General features: G+C 54.8%; 1 protein-coding gene across 1 annotated transcript; it reads right to left on the bottom strand.

The window, feature by feature from the left end:
• Positions 1 to 5,901: 5,901 nt before the first annotated feature.
• EN1 (engrailed homeobox 1) lies at positions 5,902 to 11,364 on the bottom strand. The gene is made up of 2 exons (XM_069473492.1): positions 10,015 to 11,364; positions 5,902 to 6,997 (listed from the first exon to the last, which is right to left on the bottom strand). Exons 1-2 carry the CDS (start codon positions 10,883 to 10,885, stop codon positions 6,681 to 6,683), a joined length of 1,188 nt encoding a protein of 395 aa, XP_069329593.1. The 5' UTR covers positions 10,886 to 11,364; the 3' UTR covers positions 5,902 to 6,680.
• Positions 11,365 to 12,779: the final 1,415 nt, after the last annotated feature.

A 12,779-nucleotide genomic window follows, 5' to 3' on the forward strand; every position in this document is an offset into this window, starting at 1 on the left:
GTCTAGGACACACAGCGGGTACTCGGTACTGCGCTGCGCAAATGTGAATCGTTCTTGTATTTTATGATATATAATTACAGTGTAGACTTTAATGTCATTTGGTGTGACCTTGGCAAGATGATCCTGGACCTCACTTTTCTTATCTGCAAAATGGGGATGATAACATCTAACTAAAGAAAAAAAAATGTGTGGTTACATGAAGTAAATTATGTCAAATGGTTAGCAGTGTGCGTGGCTGGCCCTCAGTGAGTAATGATTATTTAAAGTTTGAGTTTTTATGAGTGTCTTCTGAATTGCCTCCACTTTGCCAAATGGACAAATCCTGTACCTGGGGGTGAAGGGGGCGGGGGAAGGGCCAGGAGAGACCTGCTGAGTTGGTTACTGGGACTTGCTTTTGTTTTCTTCAGCTTCTGCATTGTCTTTGCTCAGAGGAAACTGACAGTATTAATGGCTGCTTCCCCCCAACCCTAGGAAGCCTCTAAGCCGGCAGCGGAGCTTTATCAGACAAGTTTCCCGCTGTGTTCCCTTTATCAAATGGCAGAATGCTGGGTCTTTCCGCAGGAACTGGTTGCTCTCTGCCAGAGTCCCAGCCCATTCTTGTAGCAGTTGTGGCCAAATCTGGAATACTCATGCATCTCTCCTGTCTTTGGACTCCCCTCTGCCCACAGGGGGCTTCTCCCCGCTCCTGCACTGTACTTGCTGTTCCTCAGGTGCCTGCAGTCCAGGTCTTCAGGCTGCAGGAGGATTATAGTACCCTAGATAGAGCTTCCCACCACCCGTGCGCACTTGCGTGGTGGCAGGGGCAAGGAGAAATCAGCTGGTACCTGTTAGTCTCTAAATCGTGCCTGTGTTTAAACCCCATCATCCAGCAGAGATGAGGAGGGGGAGACTGTGCTCACTGCCTCCTCTACACACCACCACCTCCACCATCCCCCACCCACCTTCCCCCACCCCCACCCCCTCACCTGCCTGCCCAAAGCTGAGTCAGTAGCTATTAATAGTAATTCTCTCTTCTGGGTAAGATGTGTGCCCGCACACACAGTAAATCTCTGCTTTTCTACAGTCTCCTCCCATACCTAGAGTCTTCCATTACTGCAGCCTGGAATTTTCCCAAATGTCCTCAAAGCAACCCGCCCCCCGTATCCATGGGGTCCAGAGTAGAGGAGCCCACTCCACCTCCAGAGTGGCACTGCATCTGGGAAAGGCTGCATTTAGAAGCAAACTCAAGGAGCAAATTGGAATGGCCCATGACTTCTCAGGCTCTCTGAGAAAGCTGTCTAGGAAGTTTGCCCCCTCCTGCCCTGGGCCTACTGCACCCCCAGGAGGTACAGCTGGGAAGGCACAGGATGATGCACTTGCTGGAGAAAAGGTTGTAGCAACCCCCCCTCCCCCAGGAGTATGGGCTGAGGGTAGGGATGGAGAGGGAAGGGACAGTCTCTTCTCCACCTTAACTCCAGGGTAGAGACTTCTGGCCCCCACACAACCAACCCACCCACCTTAGACTCAGTTCTTCCTGGTGGCCTCCACGGAAAAGAGGGGGCAGGCAGGTCTGTCCTGAGCCCTGGAAATGATGTTCTGTCCCCTACCCTGGCTATGAGTGAAGCCCACCAGCTAGAGAAAACCAGTGTGTGCATTCCTGGCCCATGTATAAATGTGTGCTAGAACCTTCCACACAGGCAATTGTCCATGTGCTTGCTGTGAGCACACTTCTGTATATCAGTCCACTTATATTTATATACATACATATGCTTTACATTTGTGCACTTGTATACACATAGGTGTGTTCATGCTTGTGCATTTGTATGTGTGGAAGAGTGTATCTGTGTGCATTTGCCTGTGTGACACCACCCACTCAGTGGCACAGTGAGAAGAGCCCTGGACTAATAGGAAATCTGACGGCTTTGCCTCTCATTTGCTGTGTGCTTTTGTATGAGCCACTTTTCCATTCAGGACTTTTTTTTCTGCCTGTAAAATAAAACCTTTTTATTCAAGAATCCCTGAGGATCCCTCCAACACTGAGACTGCATTAAAAGACTGGCCTAAAACATTTGGGGAGAGGTGGGGCCTGGCAGAGGCCCAGCCCTTCCCTTGCCAAAGGTTGCCATACAAGAGTAGCCCCCTCACCTGAGTTCAGAGTGGGAGAGGAGAGCTGAGGTCTCTGGTGGGAATGAGGAGGGATGGAGTAATGCTTGGCCACCTCCCCCAGATGGGGGTGAGCACAGCCTTCCATTTGCACCCACTGTGATGTCCAGGTTAAATGGGCCCAGGCTATAAGGCAAAGCCAGGGGAGGGCTGCTGGATGCCTCTCCACCTCTCTCTGCCCTTTCCCATGTATCTGCATGGTGGAAGCAGGGGACAGCAGGTTGGCTACATTGCCAGATGAATAGCTTTTCTCGAACACATAAAGGAAAAGCTAGGCTGGCTGACCATTGGAGAAACTAATGGCCACCCCAGAGAAGCCACAACAGACACCTTCATCCAGGTTGAAGAGTCTCGTCAGGCCCCGTCCAGCCCTGGCCTGGGCCTCCGGGGACTCTAGGAGTCAACCAAAGCTCACCCCTGCCCCTGCAATTTGGCCTTTTTGGCCTTTTGACTAAGGGCAGTGTGTGTTTGGGTAGGGGGTGCTGGGGCACAGTGGCCTCCCCAGTGGTATCGGTGGTATCGTCTCTGGAAGCCATACCACAGGTGACAGGGCTGTGGGGGCGAGGGGGGGGCAGGGCAAGCCCGCAGGCCATTCCTTCTCTGTGCCCTGAGCAGCCCCACAGGGGGCCTAAGACCTGGGCACACATATACCCACAAACACCAATCACCATTGGGGCCCATACACCCAAAGCCCAAGCTTCCATCCCAGGCTTAAATATGCTCAGTTCCACCCTGATACAAATGCCACACACAGTACAACACACAAACACATAAACACACACAGTAGCTCCACACACCCAAATACCAAAATACTTTCTCTTCACTTCACTTCTCCTTCCCCCATTCCCATCCACGCAGAGCCTTCTCTCCTGACCCTACTGAAGGAAAGGGAGTTTCCAGTGAGGAAACAGAGACCTTTGCCCTCAGAAAGAGCCACAGATCAATACTGTTTAGACTCAGCTAGCAAGTATTTCCTCCTAGGCTGAGGAAGATTTAAGTTTATGGTTCAATCCAATCAAAAAAAAAAGGAAAAGAAAGACAGAAAATGAGGAAGTTGGGATGGCGTGCTCAAGTATTTATTTCGATGCAGCCCCAGACTTTAATACACAGGCGGCTCACTAAGCCAGCCCCATAAATCAGAGAAATCAATGCCCGTTTATGATCATTATTACTTTCTTTTTTTTAGAGGGCGTGCAAGAAAAAGATCTGACCAGAGTCCTACCCCACCCCCTCCTCTACCTTAATCAGGAAGAAGGAAAATAGAAAACAGAGAGGGAGAGAAGATAGGAGAGTCATTTTGGGCAATGACTTCAGGGCCTTGGCCAGATTCTTGAGGTAGGTGTGACATAAAGACACACAGCCATGGTGGAGGCATGGACAAAATGTTTAAGTTCTCAGAGATTCAATTTTTTTCACTGAACAATGAAGAAAATTCTATTTGCCCACAGTGATTGGAAGATAAAAGGAAATAATGGGCAAGAAATCAAATTACAGAATAATGATATTCACATCTATACACTTTACTAATACAATTATGGGGAGGGGTAACCAACTCCTCTCTCTCCCCCTGGGTTAAAGGGAAGAGCTCTTGGCTTTGATCTCTTAGAAGAGGTGAAGAGGAGCCTAAGGAATGGGATGTTTCCTAGAGCTGCCACTCTGGTTGGCCTCTGTCCCAGCCTCTGCACCTGGTGGTGTTGGGGGTCTTGGGTATTCTAAGGGCCATGTTGGGGAAAGGAGAAAGGAGGGTAGCCCAGTTCCCAGCCATTCAAAATGGTAAGATTCTGTAACATCGAGTGCCTCAACATCACAACTGGATGTGCTCAGATGGTGAAATGAGACAGGCCCTTCTTGAACTTCCGAGCATCCTGGATGTGAGCAGTCTGGATGCGGGGAGGACTACCTTGAGCCCCAGGCCTCAGATTCCCTAACAGGAAGATGTGAAAGCCTTGACAATTCCAAGCTCTATTCCCCAAGGGAAGCAAAGCATGTGCTTCCAACCACCAGAAAACAACTCTCCCAGGCAAACCCCATGAAAGGGCCCATCTCACTGCCTTCAACTCTGCATGAAAGTATTGGTTGAGCACTTATATAAGCAGGGGTTACTCCACACACCCCAAGAAATGGAGATGGAAAGAAGGGACTTACTGCAATAAAGTCAGGAATCTATGGCACTGTCAAATGCACCCTCCAACTCCTCTCCAGGCCACTGAGCCCCAAGCCCTCAAACCTTTCAGCAGGGACTTGGAGGGGCTGTAGGCTTCCTGGACTTGGAGTCTAGCACTGTCACTTTTCCAGCCAGGACTGACTAGGACCTCGGGCTAAATCAGGGGAATTTTTCAAGAAAATAGGTGTAATGGCTAGCCCTTCTCATTTCTCACAAAATCAATCCTGCAAAAGCAACAGGAAAGAAATCCAAGAAAAGAGGTCAGAGAACAGGATTCCCACGCATGCACAAACCCAGCAACACACCTGCAGACATTCCAGCGTGCAAACACAAATGAGTGCATGTACATACAGTGAGCTCACAGACGTCCAATTGTGCATCTAATTACAGAGAAATGAACACCCAGTTGCACAATACTCACACGTACAGGAATACACACACACAAAAAAAACTGGTAGGAACTTAGATGCACTGATATCTACACGATATCACATATGCACACAAATATATGTGGACAACTATCTAGTCACACAAGTGTAAGTACATACACACATATTGCAGAAGAGACTAAAAGGGAGGAAGGAGAGGAAGTTACAATTTTTCAAAATATCCTGGACAAAGGGGCGATACTATCTTCTGATGAAGGACGCCTTCTTCCTCCTCCTAATCCCTGAATGTCCGGGGCCCAGCTCTTGCCATGGAAGAATGGGCTCCAGGGTCAGCGGAAAGAGTCAAGACATTTTATGTTTGCTTCTTGGAAGTCCGGGTGTTCTGAGGGTCCTGGGGGCTTGTGTGCATGCGACTCTCGGCGAGAAAGCAATCTAGGCTTTGTTGGGATGCTGAAGAGGACTGGGGAATCCTCCTTCCCAGCTTAGATTTACGTCCCAACGAGGCAGGCCCAGAGCCCACCTCAGGTTCTGGGCCCAGAGCGATGCCAGCAGCGAACTAGCATTCAAGCCTCCTTTCCTCGGGCTTTGCGGGAGCATGGGACCCTAGCCCCGAGAGGCTCCAGGTGCCGCCCCCAGCCCGCGGCTTCGCCAACAGATTCACTCCCCACAAACCAAAAGCCGTGAATTCCAGGAGGCAGAGAAGCCAGGGAGAAGCGACCCTCGCCCTGGAGAGCTGTTCAGGGCGGCAGGCAGCCCACCGGCCTCTGTCTCCACCCTAGAAAGGCCTTCGGACTCCGAAGGACAAAAATCTCTAGCAAAACCTCATGAAAGAAAGAAAGAAAGAAAAAAGAAAGGGGCAGGCTGGAGCTAGGAGCAGGTTGAACAGGAGGAGGCCGCAGCCCGGCTGGGCCCGGCCACGCGCTGAAAGCAGCCAGGGCAGTTTCTGAAGCCAGGACTGGGGTTGCCGGCCTTTGGGTTCCGTTGAACTCAATCGGAGATCAGGCGTGTCCCCGCCAGACCCTCCAGACCCGGGCCAAATCCGAATGTGGGCTGCCTGTGCCACCGCATTCCCGCTCTGCCCCCCGCATTCGTTGTGCCGTGCGGTGATCTAAAGGCCCGGCCCGGCTCCCGCCCGGTGTGCGCAGGGGCGCCGCGTGCCCGGCCCGCGCCCTTCCCGAGCCCGCAAAGAGGAGGGCCGCCAGCGGCTCGTGAGCACAGTGTACACTTTATTTCAGACTACAGGTTTCTGAACATAATAAAATCTTTGGCTTGTAGCGGCGGTTCAGTCTCGCAGTCTGTGGGGTCGTATTTCTCAACAAGTCTTCGGAAAACGAAAGGGGAGCAGCACAGACAGATCGACAGAAGGGTCGTGGGAGGTGGGGGAGAGGCGAAGGCAGACACGCGAGGAAACACACTCTCACGCACACAAAGAAAAGTCCCAGAGAAACGAGGGCCAGCGAGCGGGGCGGGAGGCACCGGAGAAGCAGTAACATTCAAAAGAAAAAGGCAACGAAAACGAAACTGGGCTGGGGGCAGCGAGGCGGAGTGAGGGATAAAATAATTATAATAATTATAATAATTATAACAATAATAATAAAGGAGATTAATAAAAATGTCCAGCAAATAGAGATCGCTACACATATTTGTTTTCCTTACCTGAAATTAAATATATACAAGATCGTAAGCGGTTTGGCTAGATAGAGCTTTAAGGAGTTCGCAGTTTCGTCCCTTATACTGTGAATAGAGAATAGATCTTATTTTTCGATAGCACCTGTCCAGTCCTTCTCCCTTTCCAAAAATGTTTCGTGTAAACGTGACTGTCCATTCTGAGGATCTCTCTCCGTCTCTCTCTTTTCCTTTCCCTGCGGCTCCCCTCCTTTGCGCAGATGCTCTCTCCCCGGCGTGGGGCCGGAGAAGCGGCGGCGGCGGTGCCAGGAGGGGGCGCGGGCGCGGCGGCCGGACCGCGCGGCCCCAGCCGGCGGCGGCTACTCGCTCTCGTCTTTGTCCTGGACCGTGGTGGTAGAGTGGTTGTACAGTCCCTGGGCCATGAGATGCAGCGCCAAGCCGTTTTTAATGCCTGTGGCTTTCTTGATCTTGGCGCGCTTGTTCTGGAACCAGATCTTGATCTGAGACTCGTTGAGGCTGAGCTCCTGGGCCAGGGTCTGCCGCCGCTGTTCCGTGATGTAGCGGTTTGCCTGGAACTCCGCCTTGAGTCTCTGCAGCTGCTCGGCCGTGAACGCCGTACGCGGCCGCTTGTCCTCCTTCTCGTTCTTCTTCTTCTTCAGCTTCCTGGTGCGGGGACCTGCAGCGGCGGAGAGGGCCGGGTGGGGGGGAGGAGGGCAGAAGGGAGGGGGAGAGGGCAGAGGAAGCCGTGAGAATTGCTGAGCCGAGCTGGGGATCGCGCCCCGCGCTTCCGGGACAATCGTGGAGGCCCTGACTAACCCCCGCCTCCCTCCCGCCGGCTAACCCCTGGATCGAAGTGCCTCTCGCAGTGCCACTGGGTTCTCTGGGTTTCCTTCTGGGGGGTGGAAGGCAAAGGAGCCGCGGAGGAAAACTGGTCGAGGTTGTAGGTGCACCCCACACCCCAATTCAGAACAGGAAAGCCGGAGACAGACTTAAATCACACCACTTCCCAGCCAAGAAGGCGGGAATCCAAGATGGATAGGTGTTTGGAGCCTGATACTGATACGGCCCAGCCCAGACTTGGGGGGATCGGGAGTCTGCTGTCCTCACAGCCCTGAAACAAAATGGATGGGGCAGTGAGGGCAGGCCTGGGGGAGTCTCCAGCCTGCAAACTAGTCCTCCCCTCATCCTCAAGATCCGACCTACATCCTTTACATACTGTAGAGTAAGACCCCATCTGCTTGGAGTTATTGACCTCAGAATCCTAGGGGATGGGGAAGGGGCTGTGAGAAGGTTGCCAAGCTCCAAAGTATTTAATGTCTGTTCCCCCTACCTCCTCTTCTTCCTCTTTGGCCTAAAGGAAGCCCTTCCTAGGTTCTGCAGGATAAGCTGACTATCCTCTTCTCTGAAGGGGAAGAAAAGGCCCTAGCCCAGCTGCAGGCCTTACCCTCCAGACCTGGGCCCCCCGATTTTCAGTTTTGCCCCTTGGATGGTAAGAGAGGACCTTCCCCACTCCGCCCAGCTGCAAAGGCAGGGTCTCCCTTGTCTGGGTCTTCCTTATTTCTCCTTGGAACTGTTGCTATTTCAGGATGGAAAGCTCCTGAATAACAAAAACAAGCCAGATTTGCTTTCTTTGCCCACCGATGACATTTGCAAGGAGACTTCCTCCCCGCCCCCAACTATGAGCAAAATAGGGGCAGAGAGACAATCCTGACAAAAATCTGTGCTTTGACCCTATGATGGGTATGGGAAGAGGCCGCAGAAAACCTTCACCAGGAAGGTGTAATCCCTCTCCGAGTCCAGTCAGGGAGAACTGCTGCGGAACCCAGCCCGGGAGAGAGGAAGCAGGGCAAGTGCGCAGCCCAGGGCAGGATTCAGCTGCTGGTCTGTGCCTAGAAAGCCTGCACCTCTGTCCACGGCTTCCACACCCAAGTCTTCTGGCATCTACTTGTGGGCTCTGTCTTGGTTATGGGAGCTTATTGAGCCAAGTCAAGTCCATGTCAGGCCTGTTAATCTCTAAAACTGTCCAGAAAGAAAGGTCATTGCGGGCATCTCCAAACCTAGCTACGGAGGGGCAACCTGGACAGCTGGCTTCAGGGGCAGAGGAGAGCATGGTGTCACCAACTGTCCTACGAGGAAAAGGCCAGGCCTGGCAGACTGTACCGACTTCAGTCTCTGGTGAGGCTCATTCCTCTGAATTGCCCAAGCTCGAAAAGGAGCCGGTTCTCTGCCTTCCCAGACCTAGTAAGAAGGAAAGCAGCCAAGAACAAAGCCAAGGGCCTCTCCAGAGCAGGACTGGGGTTTAGATTAGTAATTATTAATAGCTAAGCAGGTAGAAATGGCCCAGGAAATGCGCACATCCCCAGAAAGGCCTCACTGCACGTTGTGGGTCCAGGACGTGTTGGAGTGTTGTTGTATGTATGTGCAGAGGCACGGACACTTGTAATAAAATCGTAGTCTCCCGGCCAGTCCGAGCCATGCAGCCTGACAGCTCAATCACTCTATCCATCAGGCGAGTCAATCAAAGCAGCTTTTCGGAGGTTCAGGGAGCCGGACGTGTCAATAACGGGGCTCGAGATGGCGGGGGCTGATAGCGCGCATCGATCCGCGCCCGGCGGGCAGCGGTGGGGTGGCGAGAGACCAGCCAGAGGAAATCGGCGCGTGGCTCCGTTGCTCCCGACCCCCTGCCGGACTGCCCCGGAGTCCTGACTGTGGGCCAAAGCCTCTGCCGCTCTCCAAGGCACCGTCGGCCTGGGCGTCTGGCAGGCCTCGGCCTCCTCTCCCCGGGCTCAGAGGCTGTCCCCAGAGCAGGTTTCTACCTCGGGTTCGCCAAGCACGAGGGGCACACGGAAGAAGAGAGGATGGGAAACCGAGAAAAACAGGTCTGCTGCTGGCAGAGATCTGCTAAGTGGTAGATATGCGGAAGGAAGGAGTGAAAGAAGGAAAGAGAAGGGCCGGGAGGATGTGGGAGCCACGACGCGGAGAAGCTACGGAGGGAGACGCTCTCTTCCGCTTGGCCCCGCTTTTGGGCCTGAGCCTGACCTGTATTCCCTCCTCTCCCGCGGTCTGCCAGCTCCAGAGAACTAGCAACCCCCAGCACCCACCTTTCTGGCAACTGCCTTTCCCTGGATTCTACCTACCCGGGTCACACTCTCTTACCCGGCCGGTGAAGGGAGGCTGCACTCAGACGCTTTTCTCTCTCTTCTTGTGTACCCCGTATCTATCTCTATCTGTGTAAAAAGACTCGCAGAAAATATCTTTGTGTCTCTAAGAACGCACAGCAAGATAATTTCTCTGGTCAAAGCCTCCTCCGGTCAAAGCCGGCGTGGGATTTCAGACCTAGATCAGTAGGCCCACCTTTCCGCCATATCTAAACACCCCTTTCCCTGGAAGAAAAATCAATGACTGTATCTTTCCTAAGAATAATAAAGATAAAACACAAAGAAGGCCCCAGGGGTTCAGAGTTCAAAACCGTGTGCCACGAGCTGTAGCTTCTTGGTGGTGGCCGCAGAGGCCAGGATCTCAGAATTGGGTGGACATTCGGCTGTGGCTGGAACTGGGGATGAGGAGGAGGAAGCAGGCGTGAGAGACAAGCGTGCCTGAGGCCCGGGTTTGCTCTCCTAGCGCCGCGGCTTGGAGTTCTGGGGGCGTCCGCGGGCCGGGAAGGCACAGCGCAGCCGGGGATTGGGTACTCACCGGAGGACGGACGATCCGAGTAGCGTGTGCAGTAGACCCAGGCTGGCCATACAAGAGGCTGCTGCGAGTCAGTTTTGACCACGGGCCCGCCGTTGGCTGAACCCATAAGTAGAATGGCGGGGTTACCGTGCTCCGGGTACTTGGCGCCCTGCGCGCCGGGGCTCCCCGCGCCGCCTCCACTGCCGCCACCGCTGTCCGAGGGCTTGGCGGCTGCGGCTACTGCCGCCGCCGCTGCCACGGCCGCTGCAGCTGCCGCCGCCGCAGCTGCCGCAGCCGGGTTCCCGGCTTTGGACGCACCCGCGCCGGCGGCGGAGGCTGGCTGGGAGCCGTCGGGTGGGCCACAGTTCGCGTCCGGGGCGCATAGGAGCGAGGCGGCGCCCGGCGCCCGCGTACCCAACGGGTGGACAGGGTCTCTACCTGCGCCAGTCTGGCCTCTTTCACGTTCGACCCGTCCTCCTCCTCCTGCGCCGCCTCTGGCTGCCGCAGCCACCAGAAGCTGCGGTGGCGGCTGCTCCTTTTTACAGCCGAAGTCCGGCCTCAGGATGTTGTCGATGAAAAAGTTGGTGGTGCGGTGCAGCTGGGCCGCTGGCTGCGGCTGGTGAGCAGGCGCCGCGAGATGCTGCGGCGGCGGGGGCGGGGGATGCGGGGGGAGGTGCGGATGGTGGGCCAGGGGCGGCAGGCAGGGCGCCGCGGGCGGTGAGGGGGGCGCGGGCTGTGGGGACACCGGCACGCTGTCTCCATCGCTGCCGCTGCTGCCGCTGGCGCCCGGACTGAGGCTCAGGCTGAGGCCGCCCGGGGTCGCCGCCGCCGCCGCCGCCGCGCCGAGGCCCGAGTCGCGCTGACTTTTAGGTTCCGGCTGCTGTTCTTCCATGCTCGGCCGCCCCGCCGCCCGGGCCGCTGCGCCGGCCCCCGCCCCCCGCGCCTCGCTCCCCACCCCACTTTGCCAGCGGCCCGTGGGGGTGCGCGGAGGAAGGAGGCAGGCGAAGCCCCAGCGAAGGCACGGGGCGGGTGCAGGAAAAAAAGCCCAGGCGTCTGGCCTGGATCGCTTGCTCTTATCGAGCAGATAGATCTTGCTGTCTCTCTCTCTCTCTCTCTCTCTAATTTGTAGACATCCAGATATGGAGGCACTTGGCTATTTCTTTTTCTTTTTGCAACCAGATTCAATGATTTGTTTTAAATGGGGAGTAAGCCACGGCCAAAACAGAAAAAGAAAAAAGAAAGCAAGAAAAAAGAGAAAAGCTCCAATAATTTTTTTCTTAAAAGGAAAAAAAATAGTCTTTAAAGTCTAGCCATCTTCCTAGGCAGTAGTGAGGGGTTTGACTTCCCCGAGTGTCATGCTCAGCTGTGCCCAGAGCGCGAGGCTGGCAGCGCCTTTAATCGCCTTTGCTTTTTTTGCAGGGAGAGCGCGTCTCCGCCAGCTCCCGGCTGGTTTTTTTTTTTTTTTTTTTTTCAAATCTCTGACAGCTCGGATCTTTGCACAAACTCTCTCGCTTGAAAAAAAAATCACCCAGGCACACTTTTTGCCTTCAAACCGGAAGCACGTGAGTCAGGGCCGCACGTGTGCGGGGCCAATGGCTAGCCCGGACTCGCGCTGACACTCGGGCCTCGGCCCAATGGGCGCGCGCGGGACTTTGCGGATAAATAATCCGTGGGCGTCAGCAGCGGGCGGAGAGGGGGCGCCGCGGCGCGGGCTTGAGCGTGGATTACGCCCTCCCCCACCCAACCCGGAGTCCCTCCCCCTCCTTCAGGACTAGACCGAGGAGGGGGCCCGAAGAAACCGGGAGGGGTGAATTTCGGGGTGTAGGCAAATAGAGAAGCAACTCCATAAACAACTTGTTGGAGAATGCAGGATTATGGGTGCGTGCGCACGGGCATAGGGTCAGGAGGCAGGGACCTGGCTGCTTTTGCACCCCTAAGCCTAGGAATTTCTAACACAGCGTCTTTCTTCTCTCTTTCTGTCTCGCTCTTTCGCTCTCTCGCTCTCTCTCTTGCTCTCACTGCTGTGAGAGATGAGAGGTTATTGTCACTGCCGAAGTGTGTGTGTGTGTCTGTGTGTGTGAGCTCTCTGTCTCTCGCGCGGGCGCGCTCGCTCTCGAGCGTAGTGCAGGAGGAGTGAGATGAGGAGGTCAGTGATATGAAATAGAGTCGGTTACTTTCAGAAGCTCAGTTTATTTTTTACAAGTAACAAACAAACTTAGGAGGCCCGCCGAGCTTAGCTAGCAACGCCCGTTTGTACTTCTCATGTTGGCCGGCTACACTGCTTGTCCTTTCTGGGGAATCCGCACCCATGCCCTTCCCTGTCCAGACTTTCAACAACACCGGGAGCTGCCCTGGCGCCATTGAGCCAGGCCCAGAGGGCGCAGAAGAGCCCCAGCGCCGGCCGCCTGGCCCTTCCCTGGCCGCGGGAGTCCGGGCTGTCCTGGCAACATAGAGTTGTCCCAGGAGGGCCCCCGGGCCGGCAGAGTCAGAACTCGGATGCGCACTAGGCCCGGGCTTTCGGGTTCAGAGTAACCTTAGTGTTAGATTTCCCTGTAAAGTAGAATCAAACAAATGAAAGCGCTACACCTTGTGTTTGCCCTGGCCAGCTGACAGTGTGGACAACGAGTTTCAACACTTGCAGGGTAACTGAATTTCCTGGGATGCTCCCAACTCCCTGGGCGTCTCGTCTCTAGCCATTCGCGTTCTTCCCTGGCTTTGGGGGCGAGACGTCTCCAGCCGTCCCCACGCTCGAGTATGCTGGGCTATTTTTCGCTGTTTCCTGGTCG

Source organism: Eulemur rufifrons, chromosome 1, assembly GCF_041146395.1.
Source record: "Eulemur rufifrons isolate Redbay chromosome 1, OSU_ERuf_1, whole genome shotgun sequence".
NCBI lineage: Eukaryota > Metazoa > Chordata > Mammalia > Primates > Lemuridae > Eulemur > Eulemur rufifrons.

Coding starts and splice junctions, on each gene's coding strand:
- EN1 (XM_069473492.1), bottom strand. CDS start 10,885: ATGGAAGAACAGCAGCCGGAACCTAAAAGTCAGCGCGACTCGGGCCTC. Junction 6,998..10,014: donor CTCGGATCGTCCGTCCTCCG/GTGAGTACCCAA, acceptor CCGCCGCTGCAG/GTCCCCGCACCAGGAAGCTG.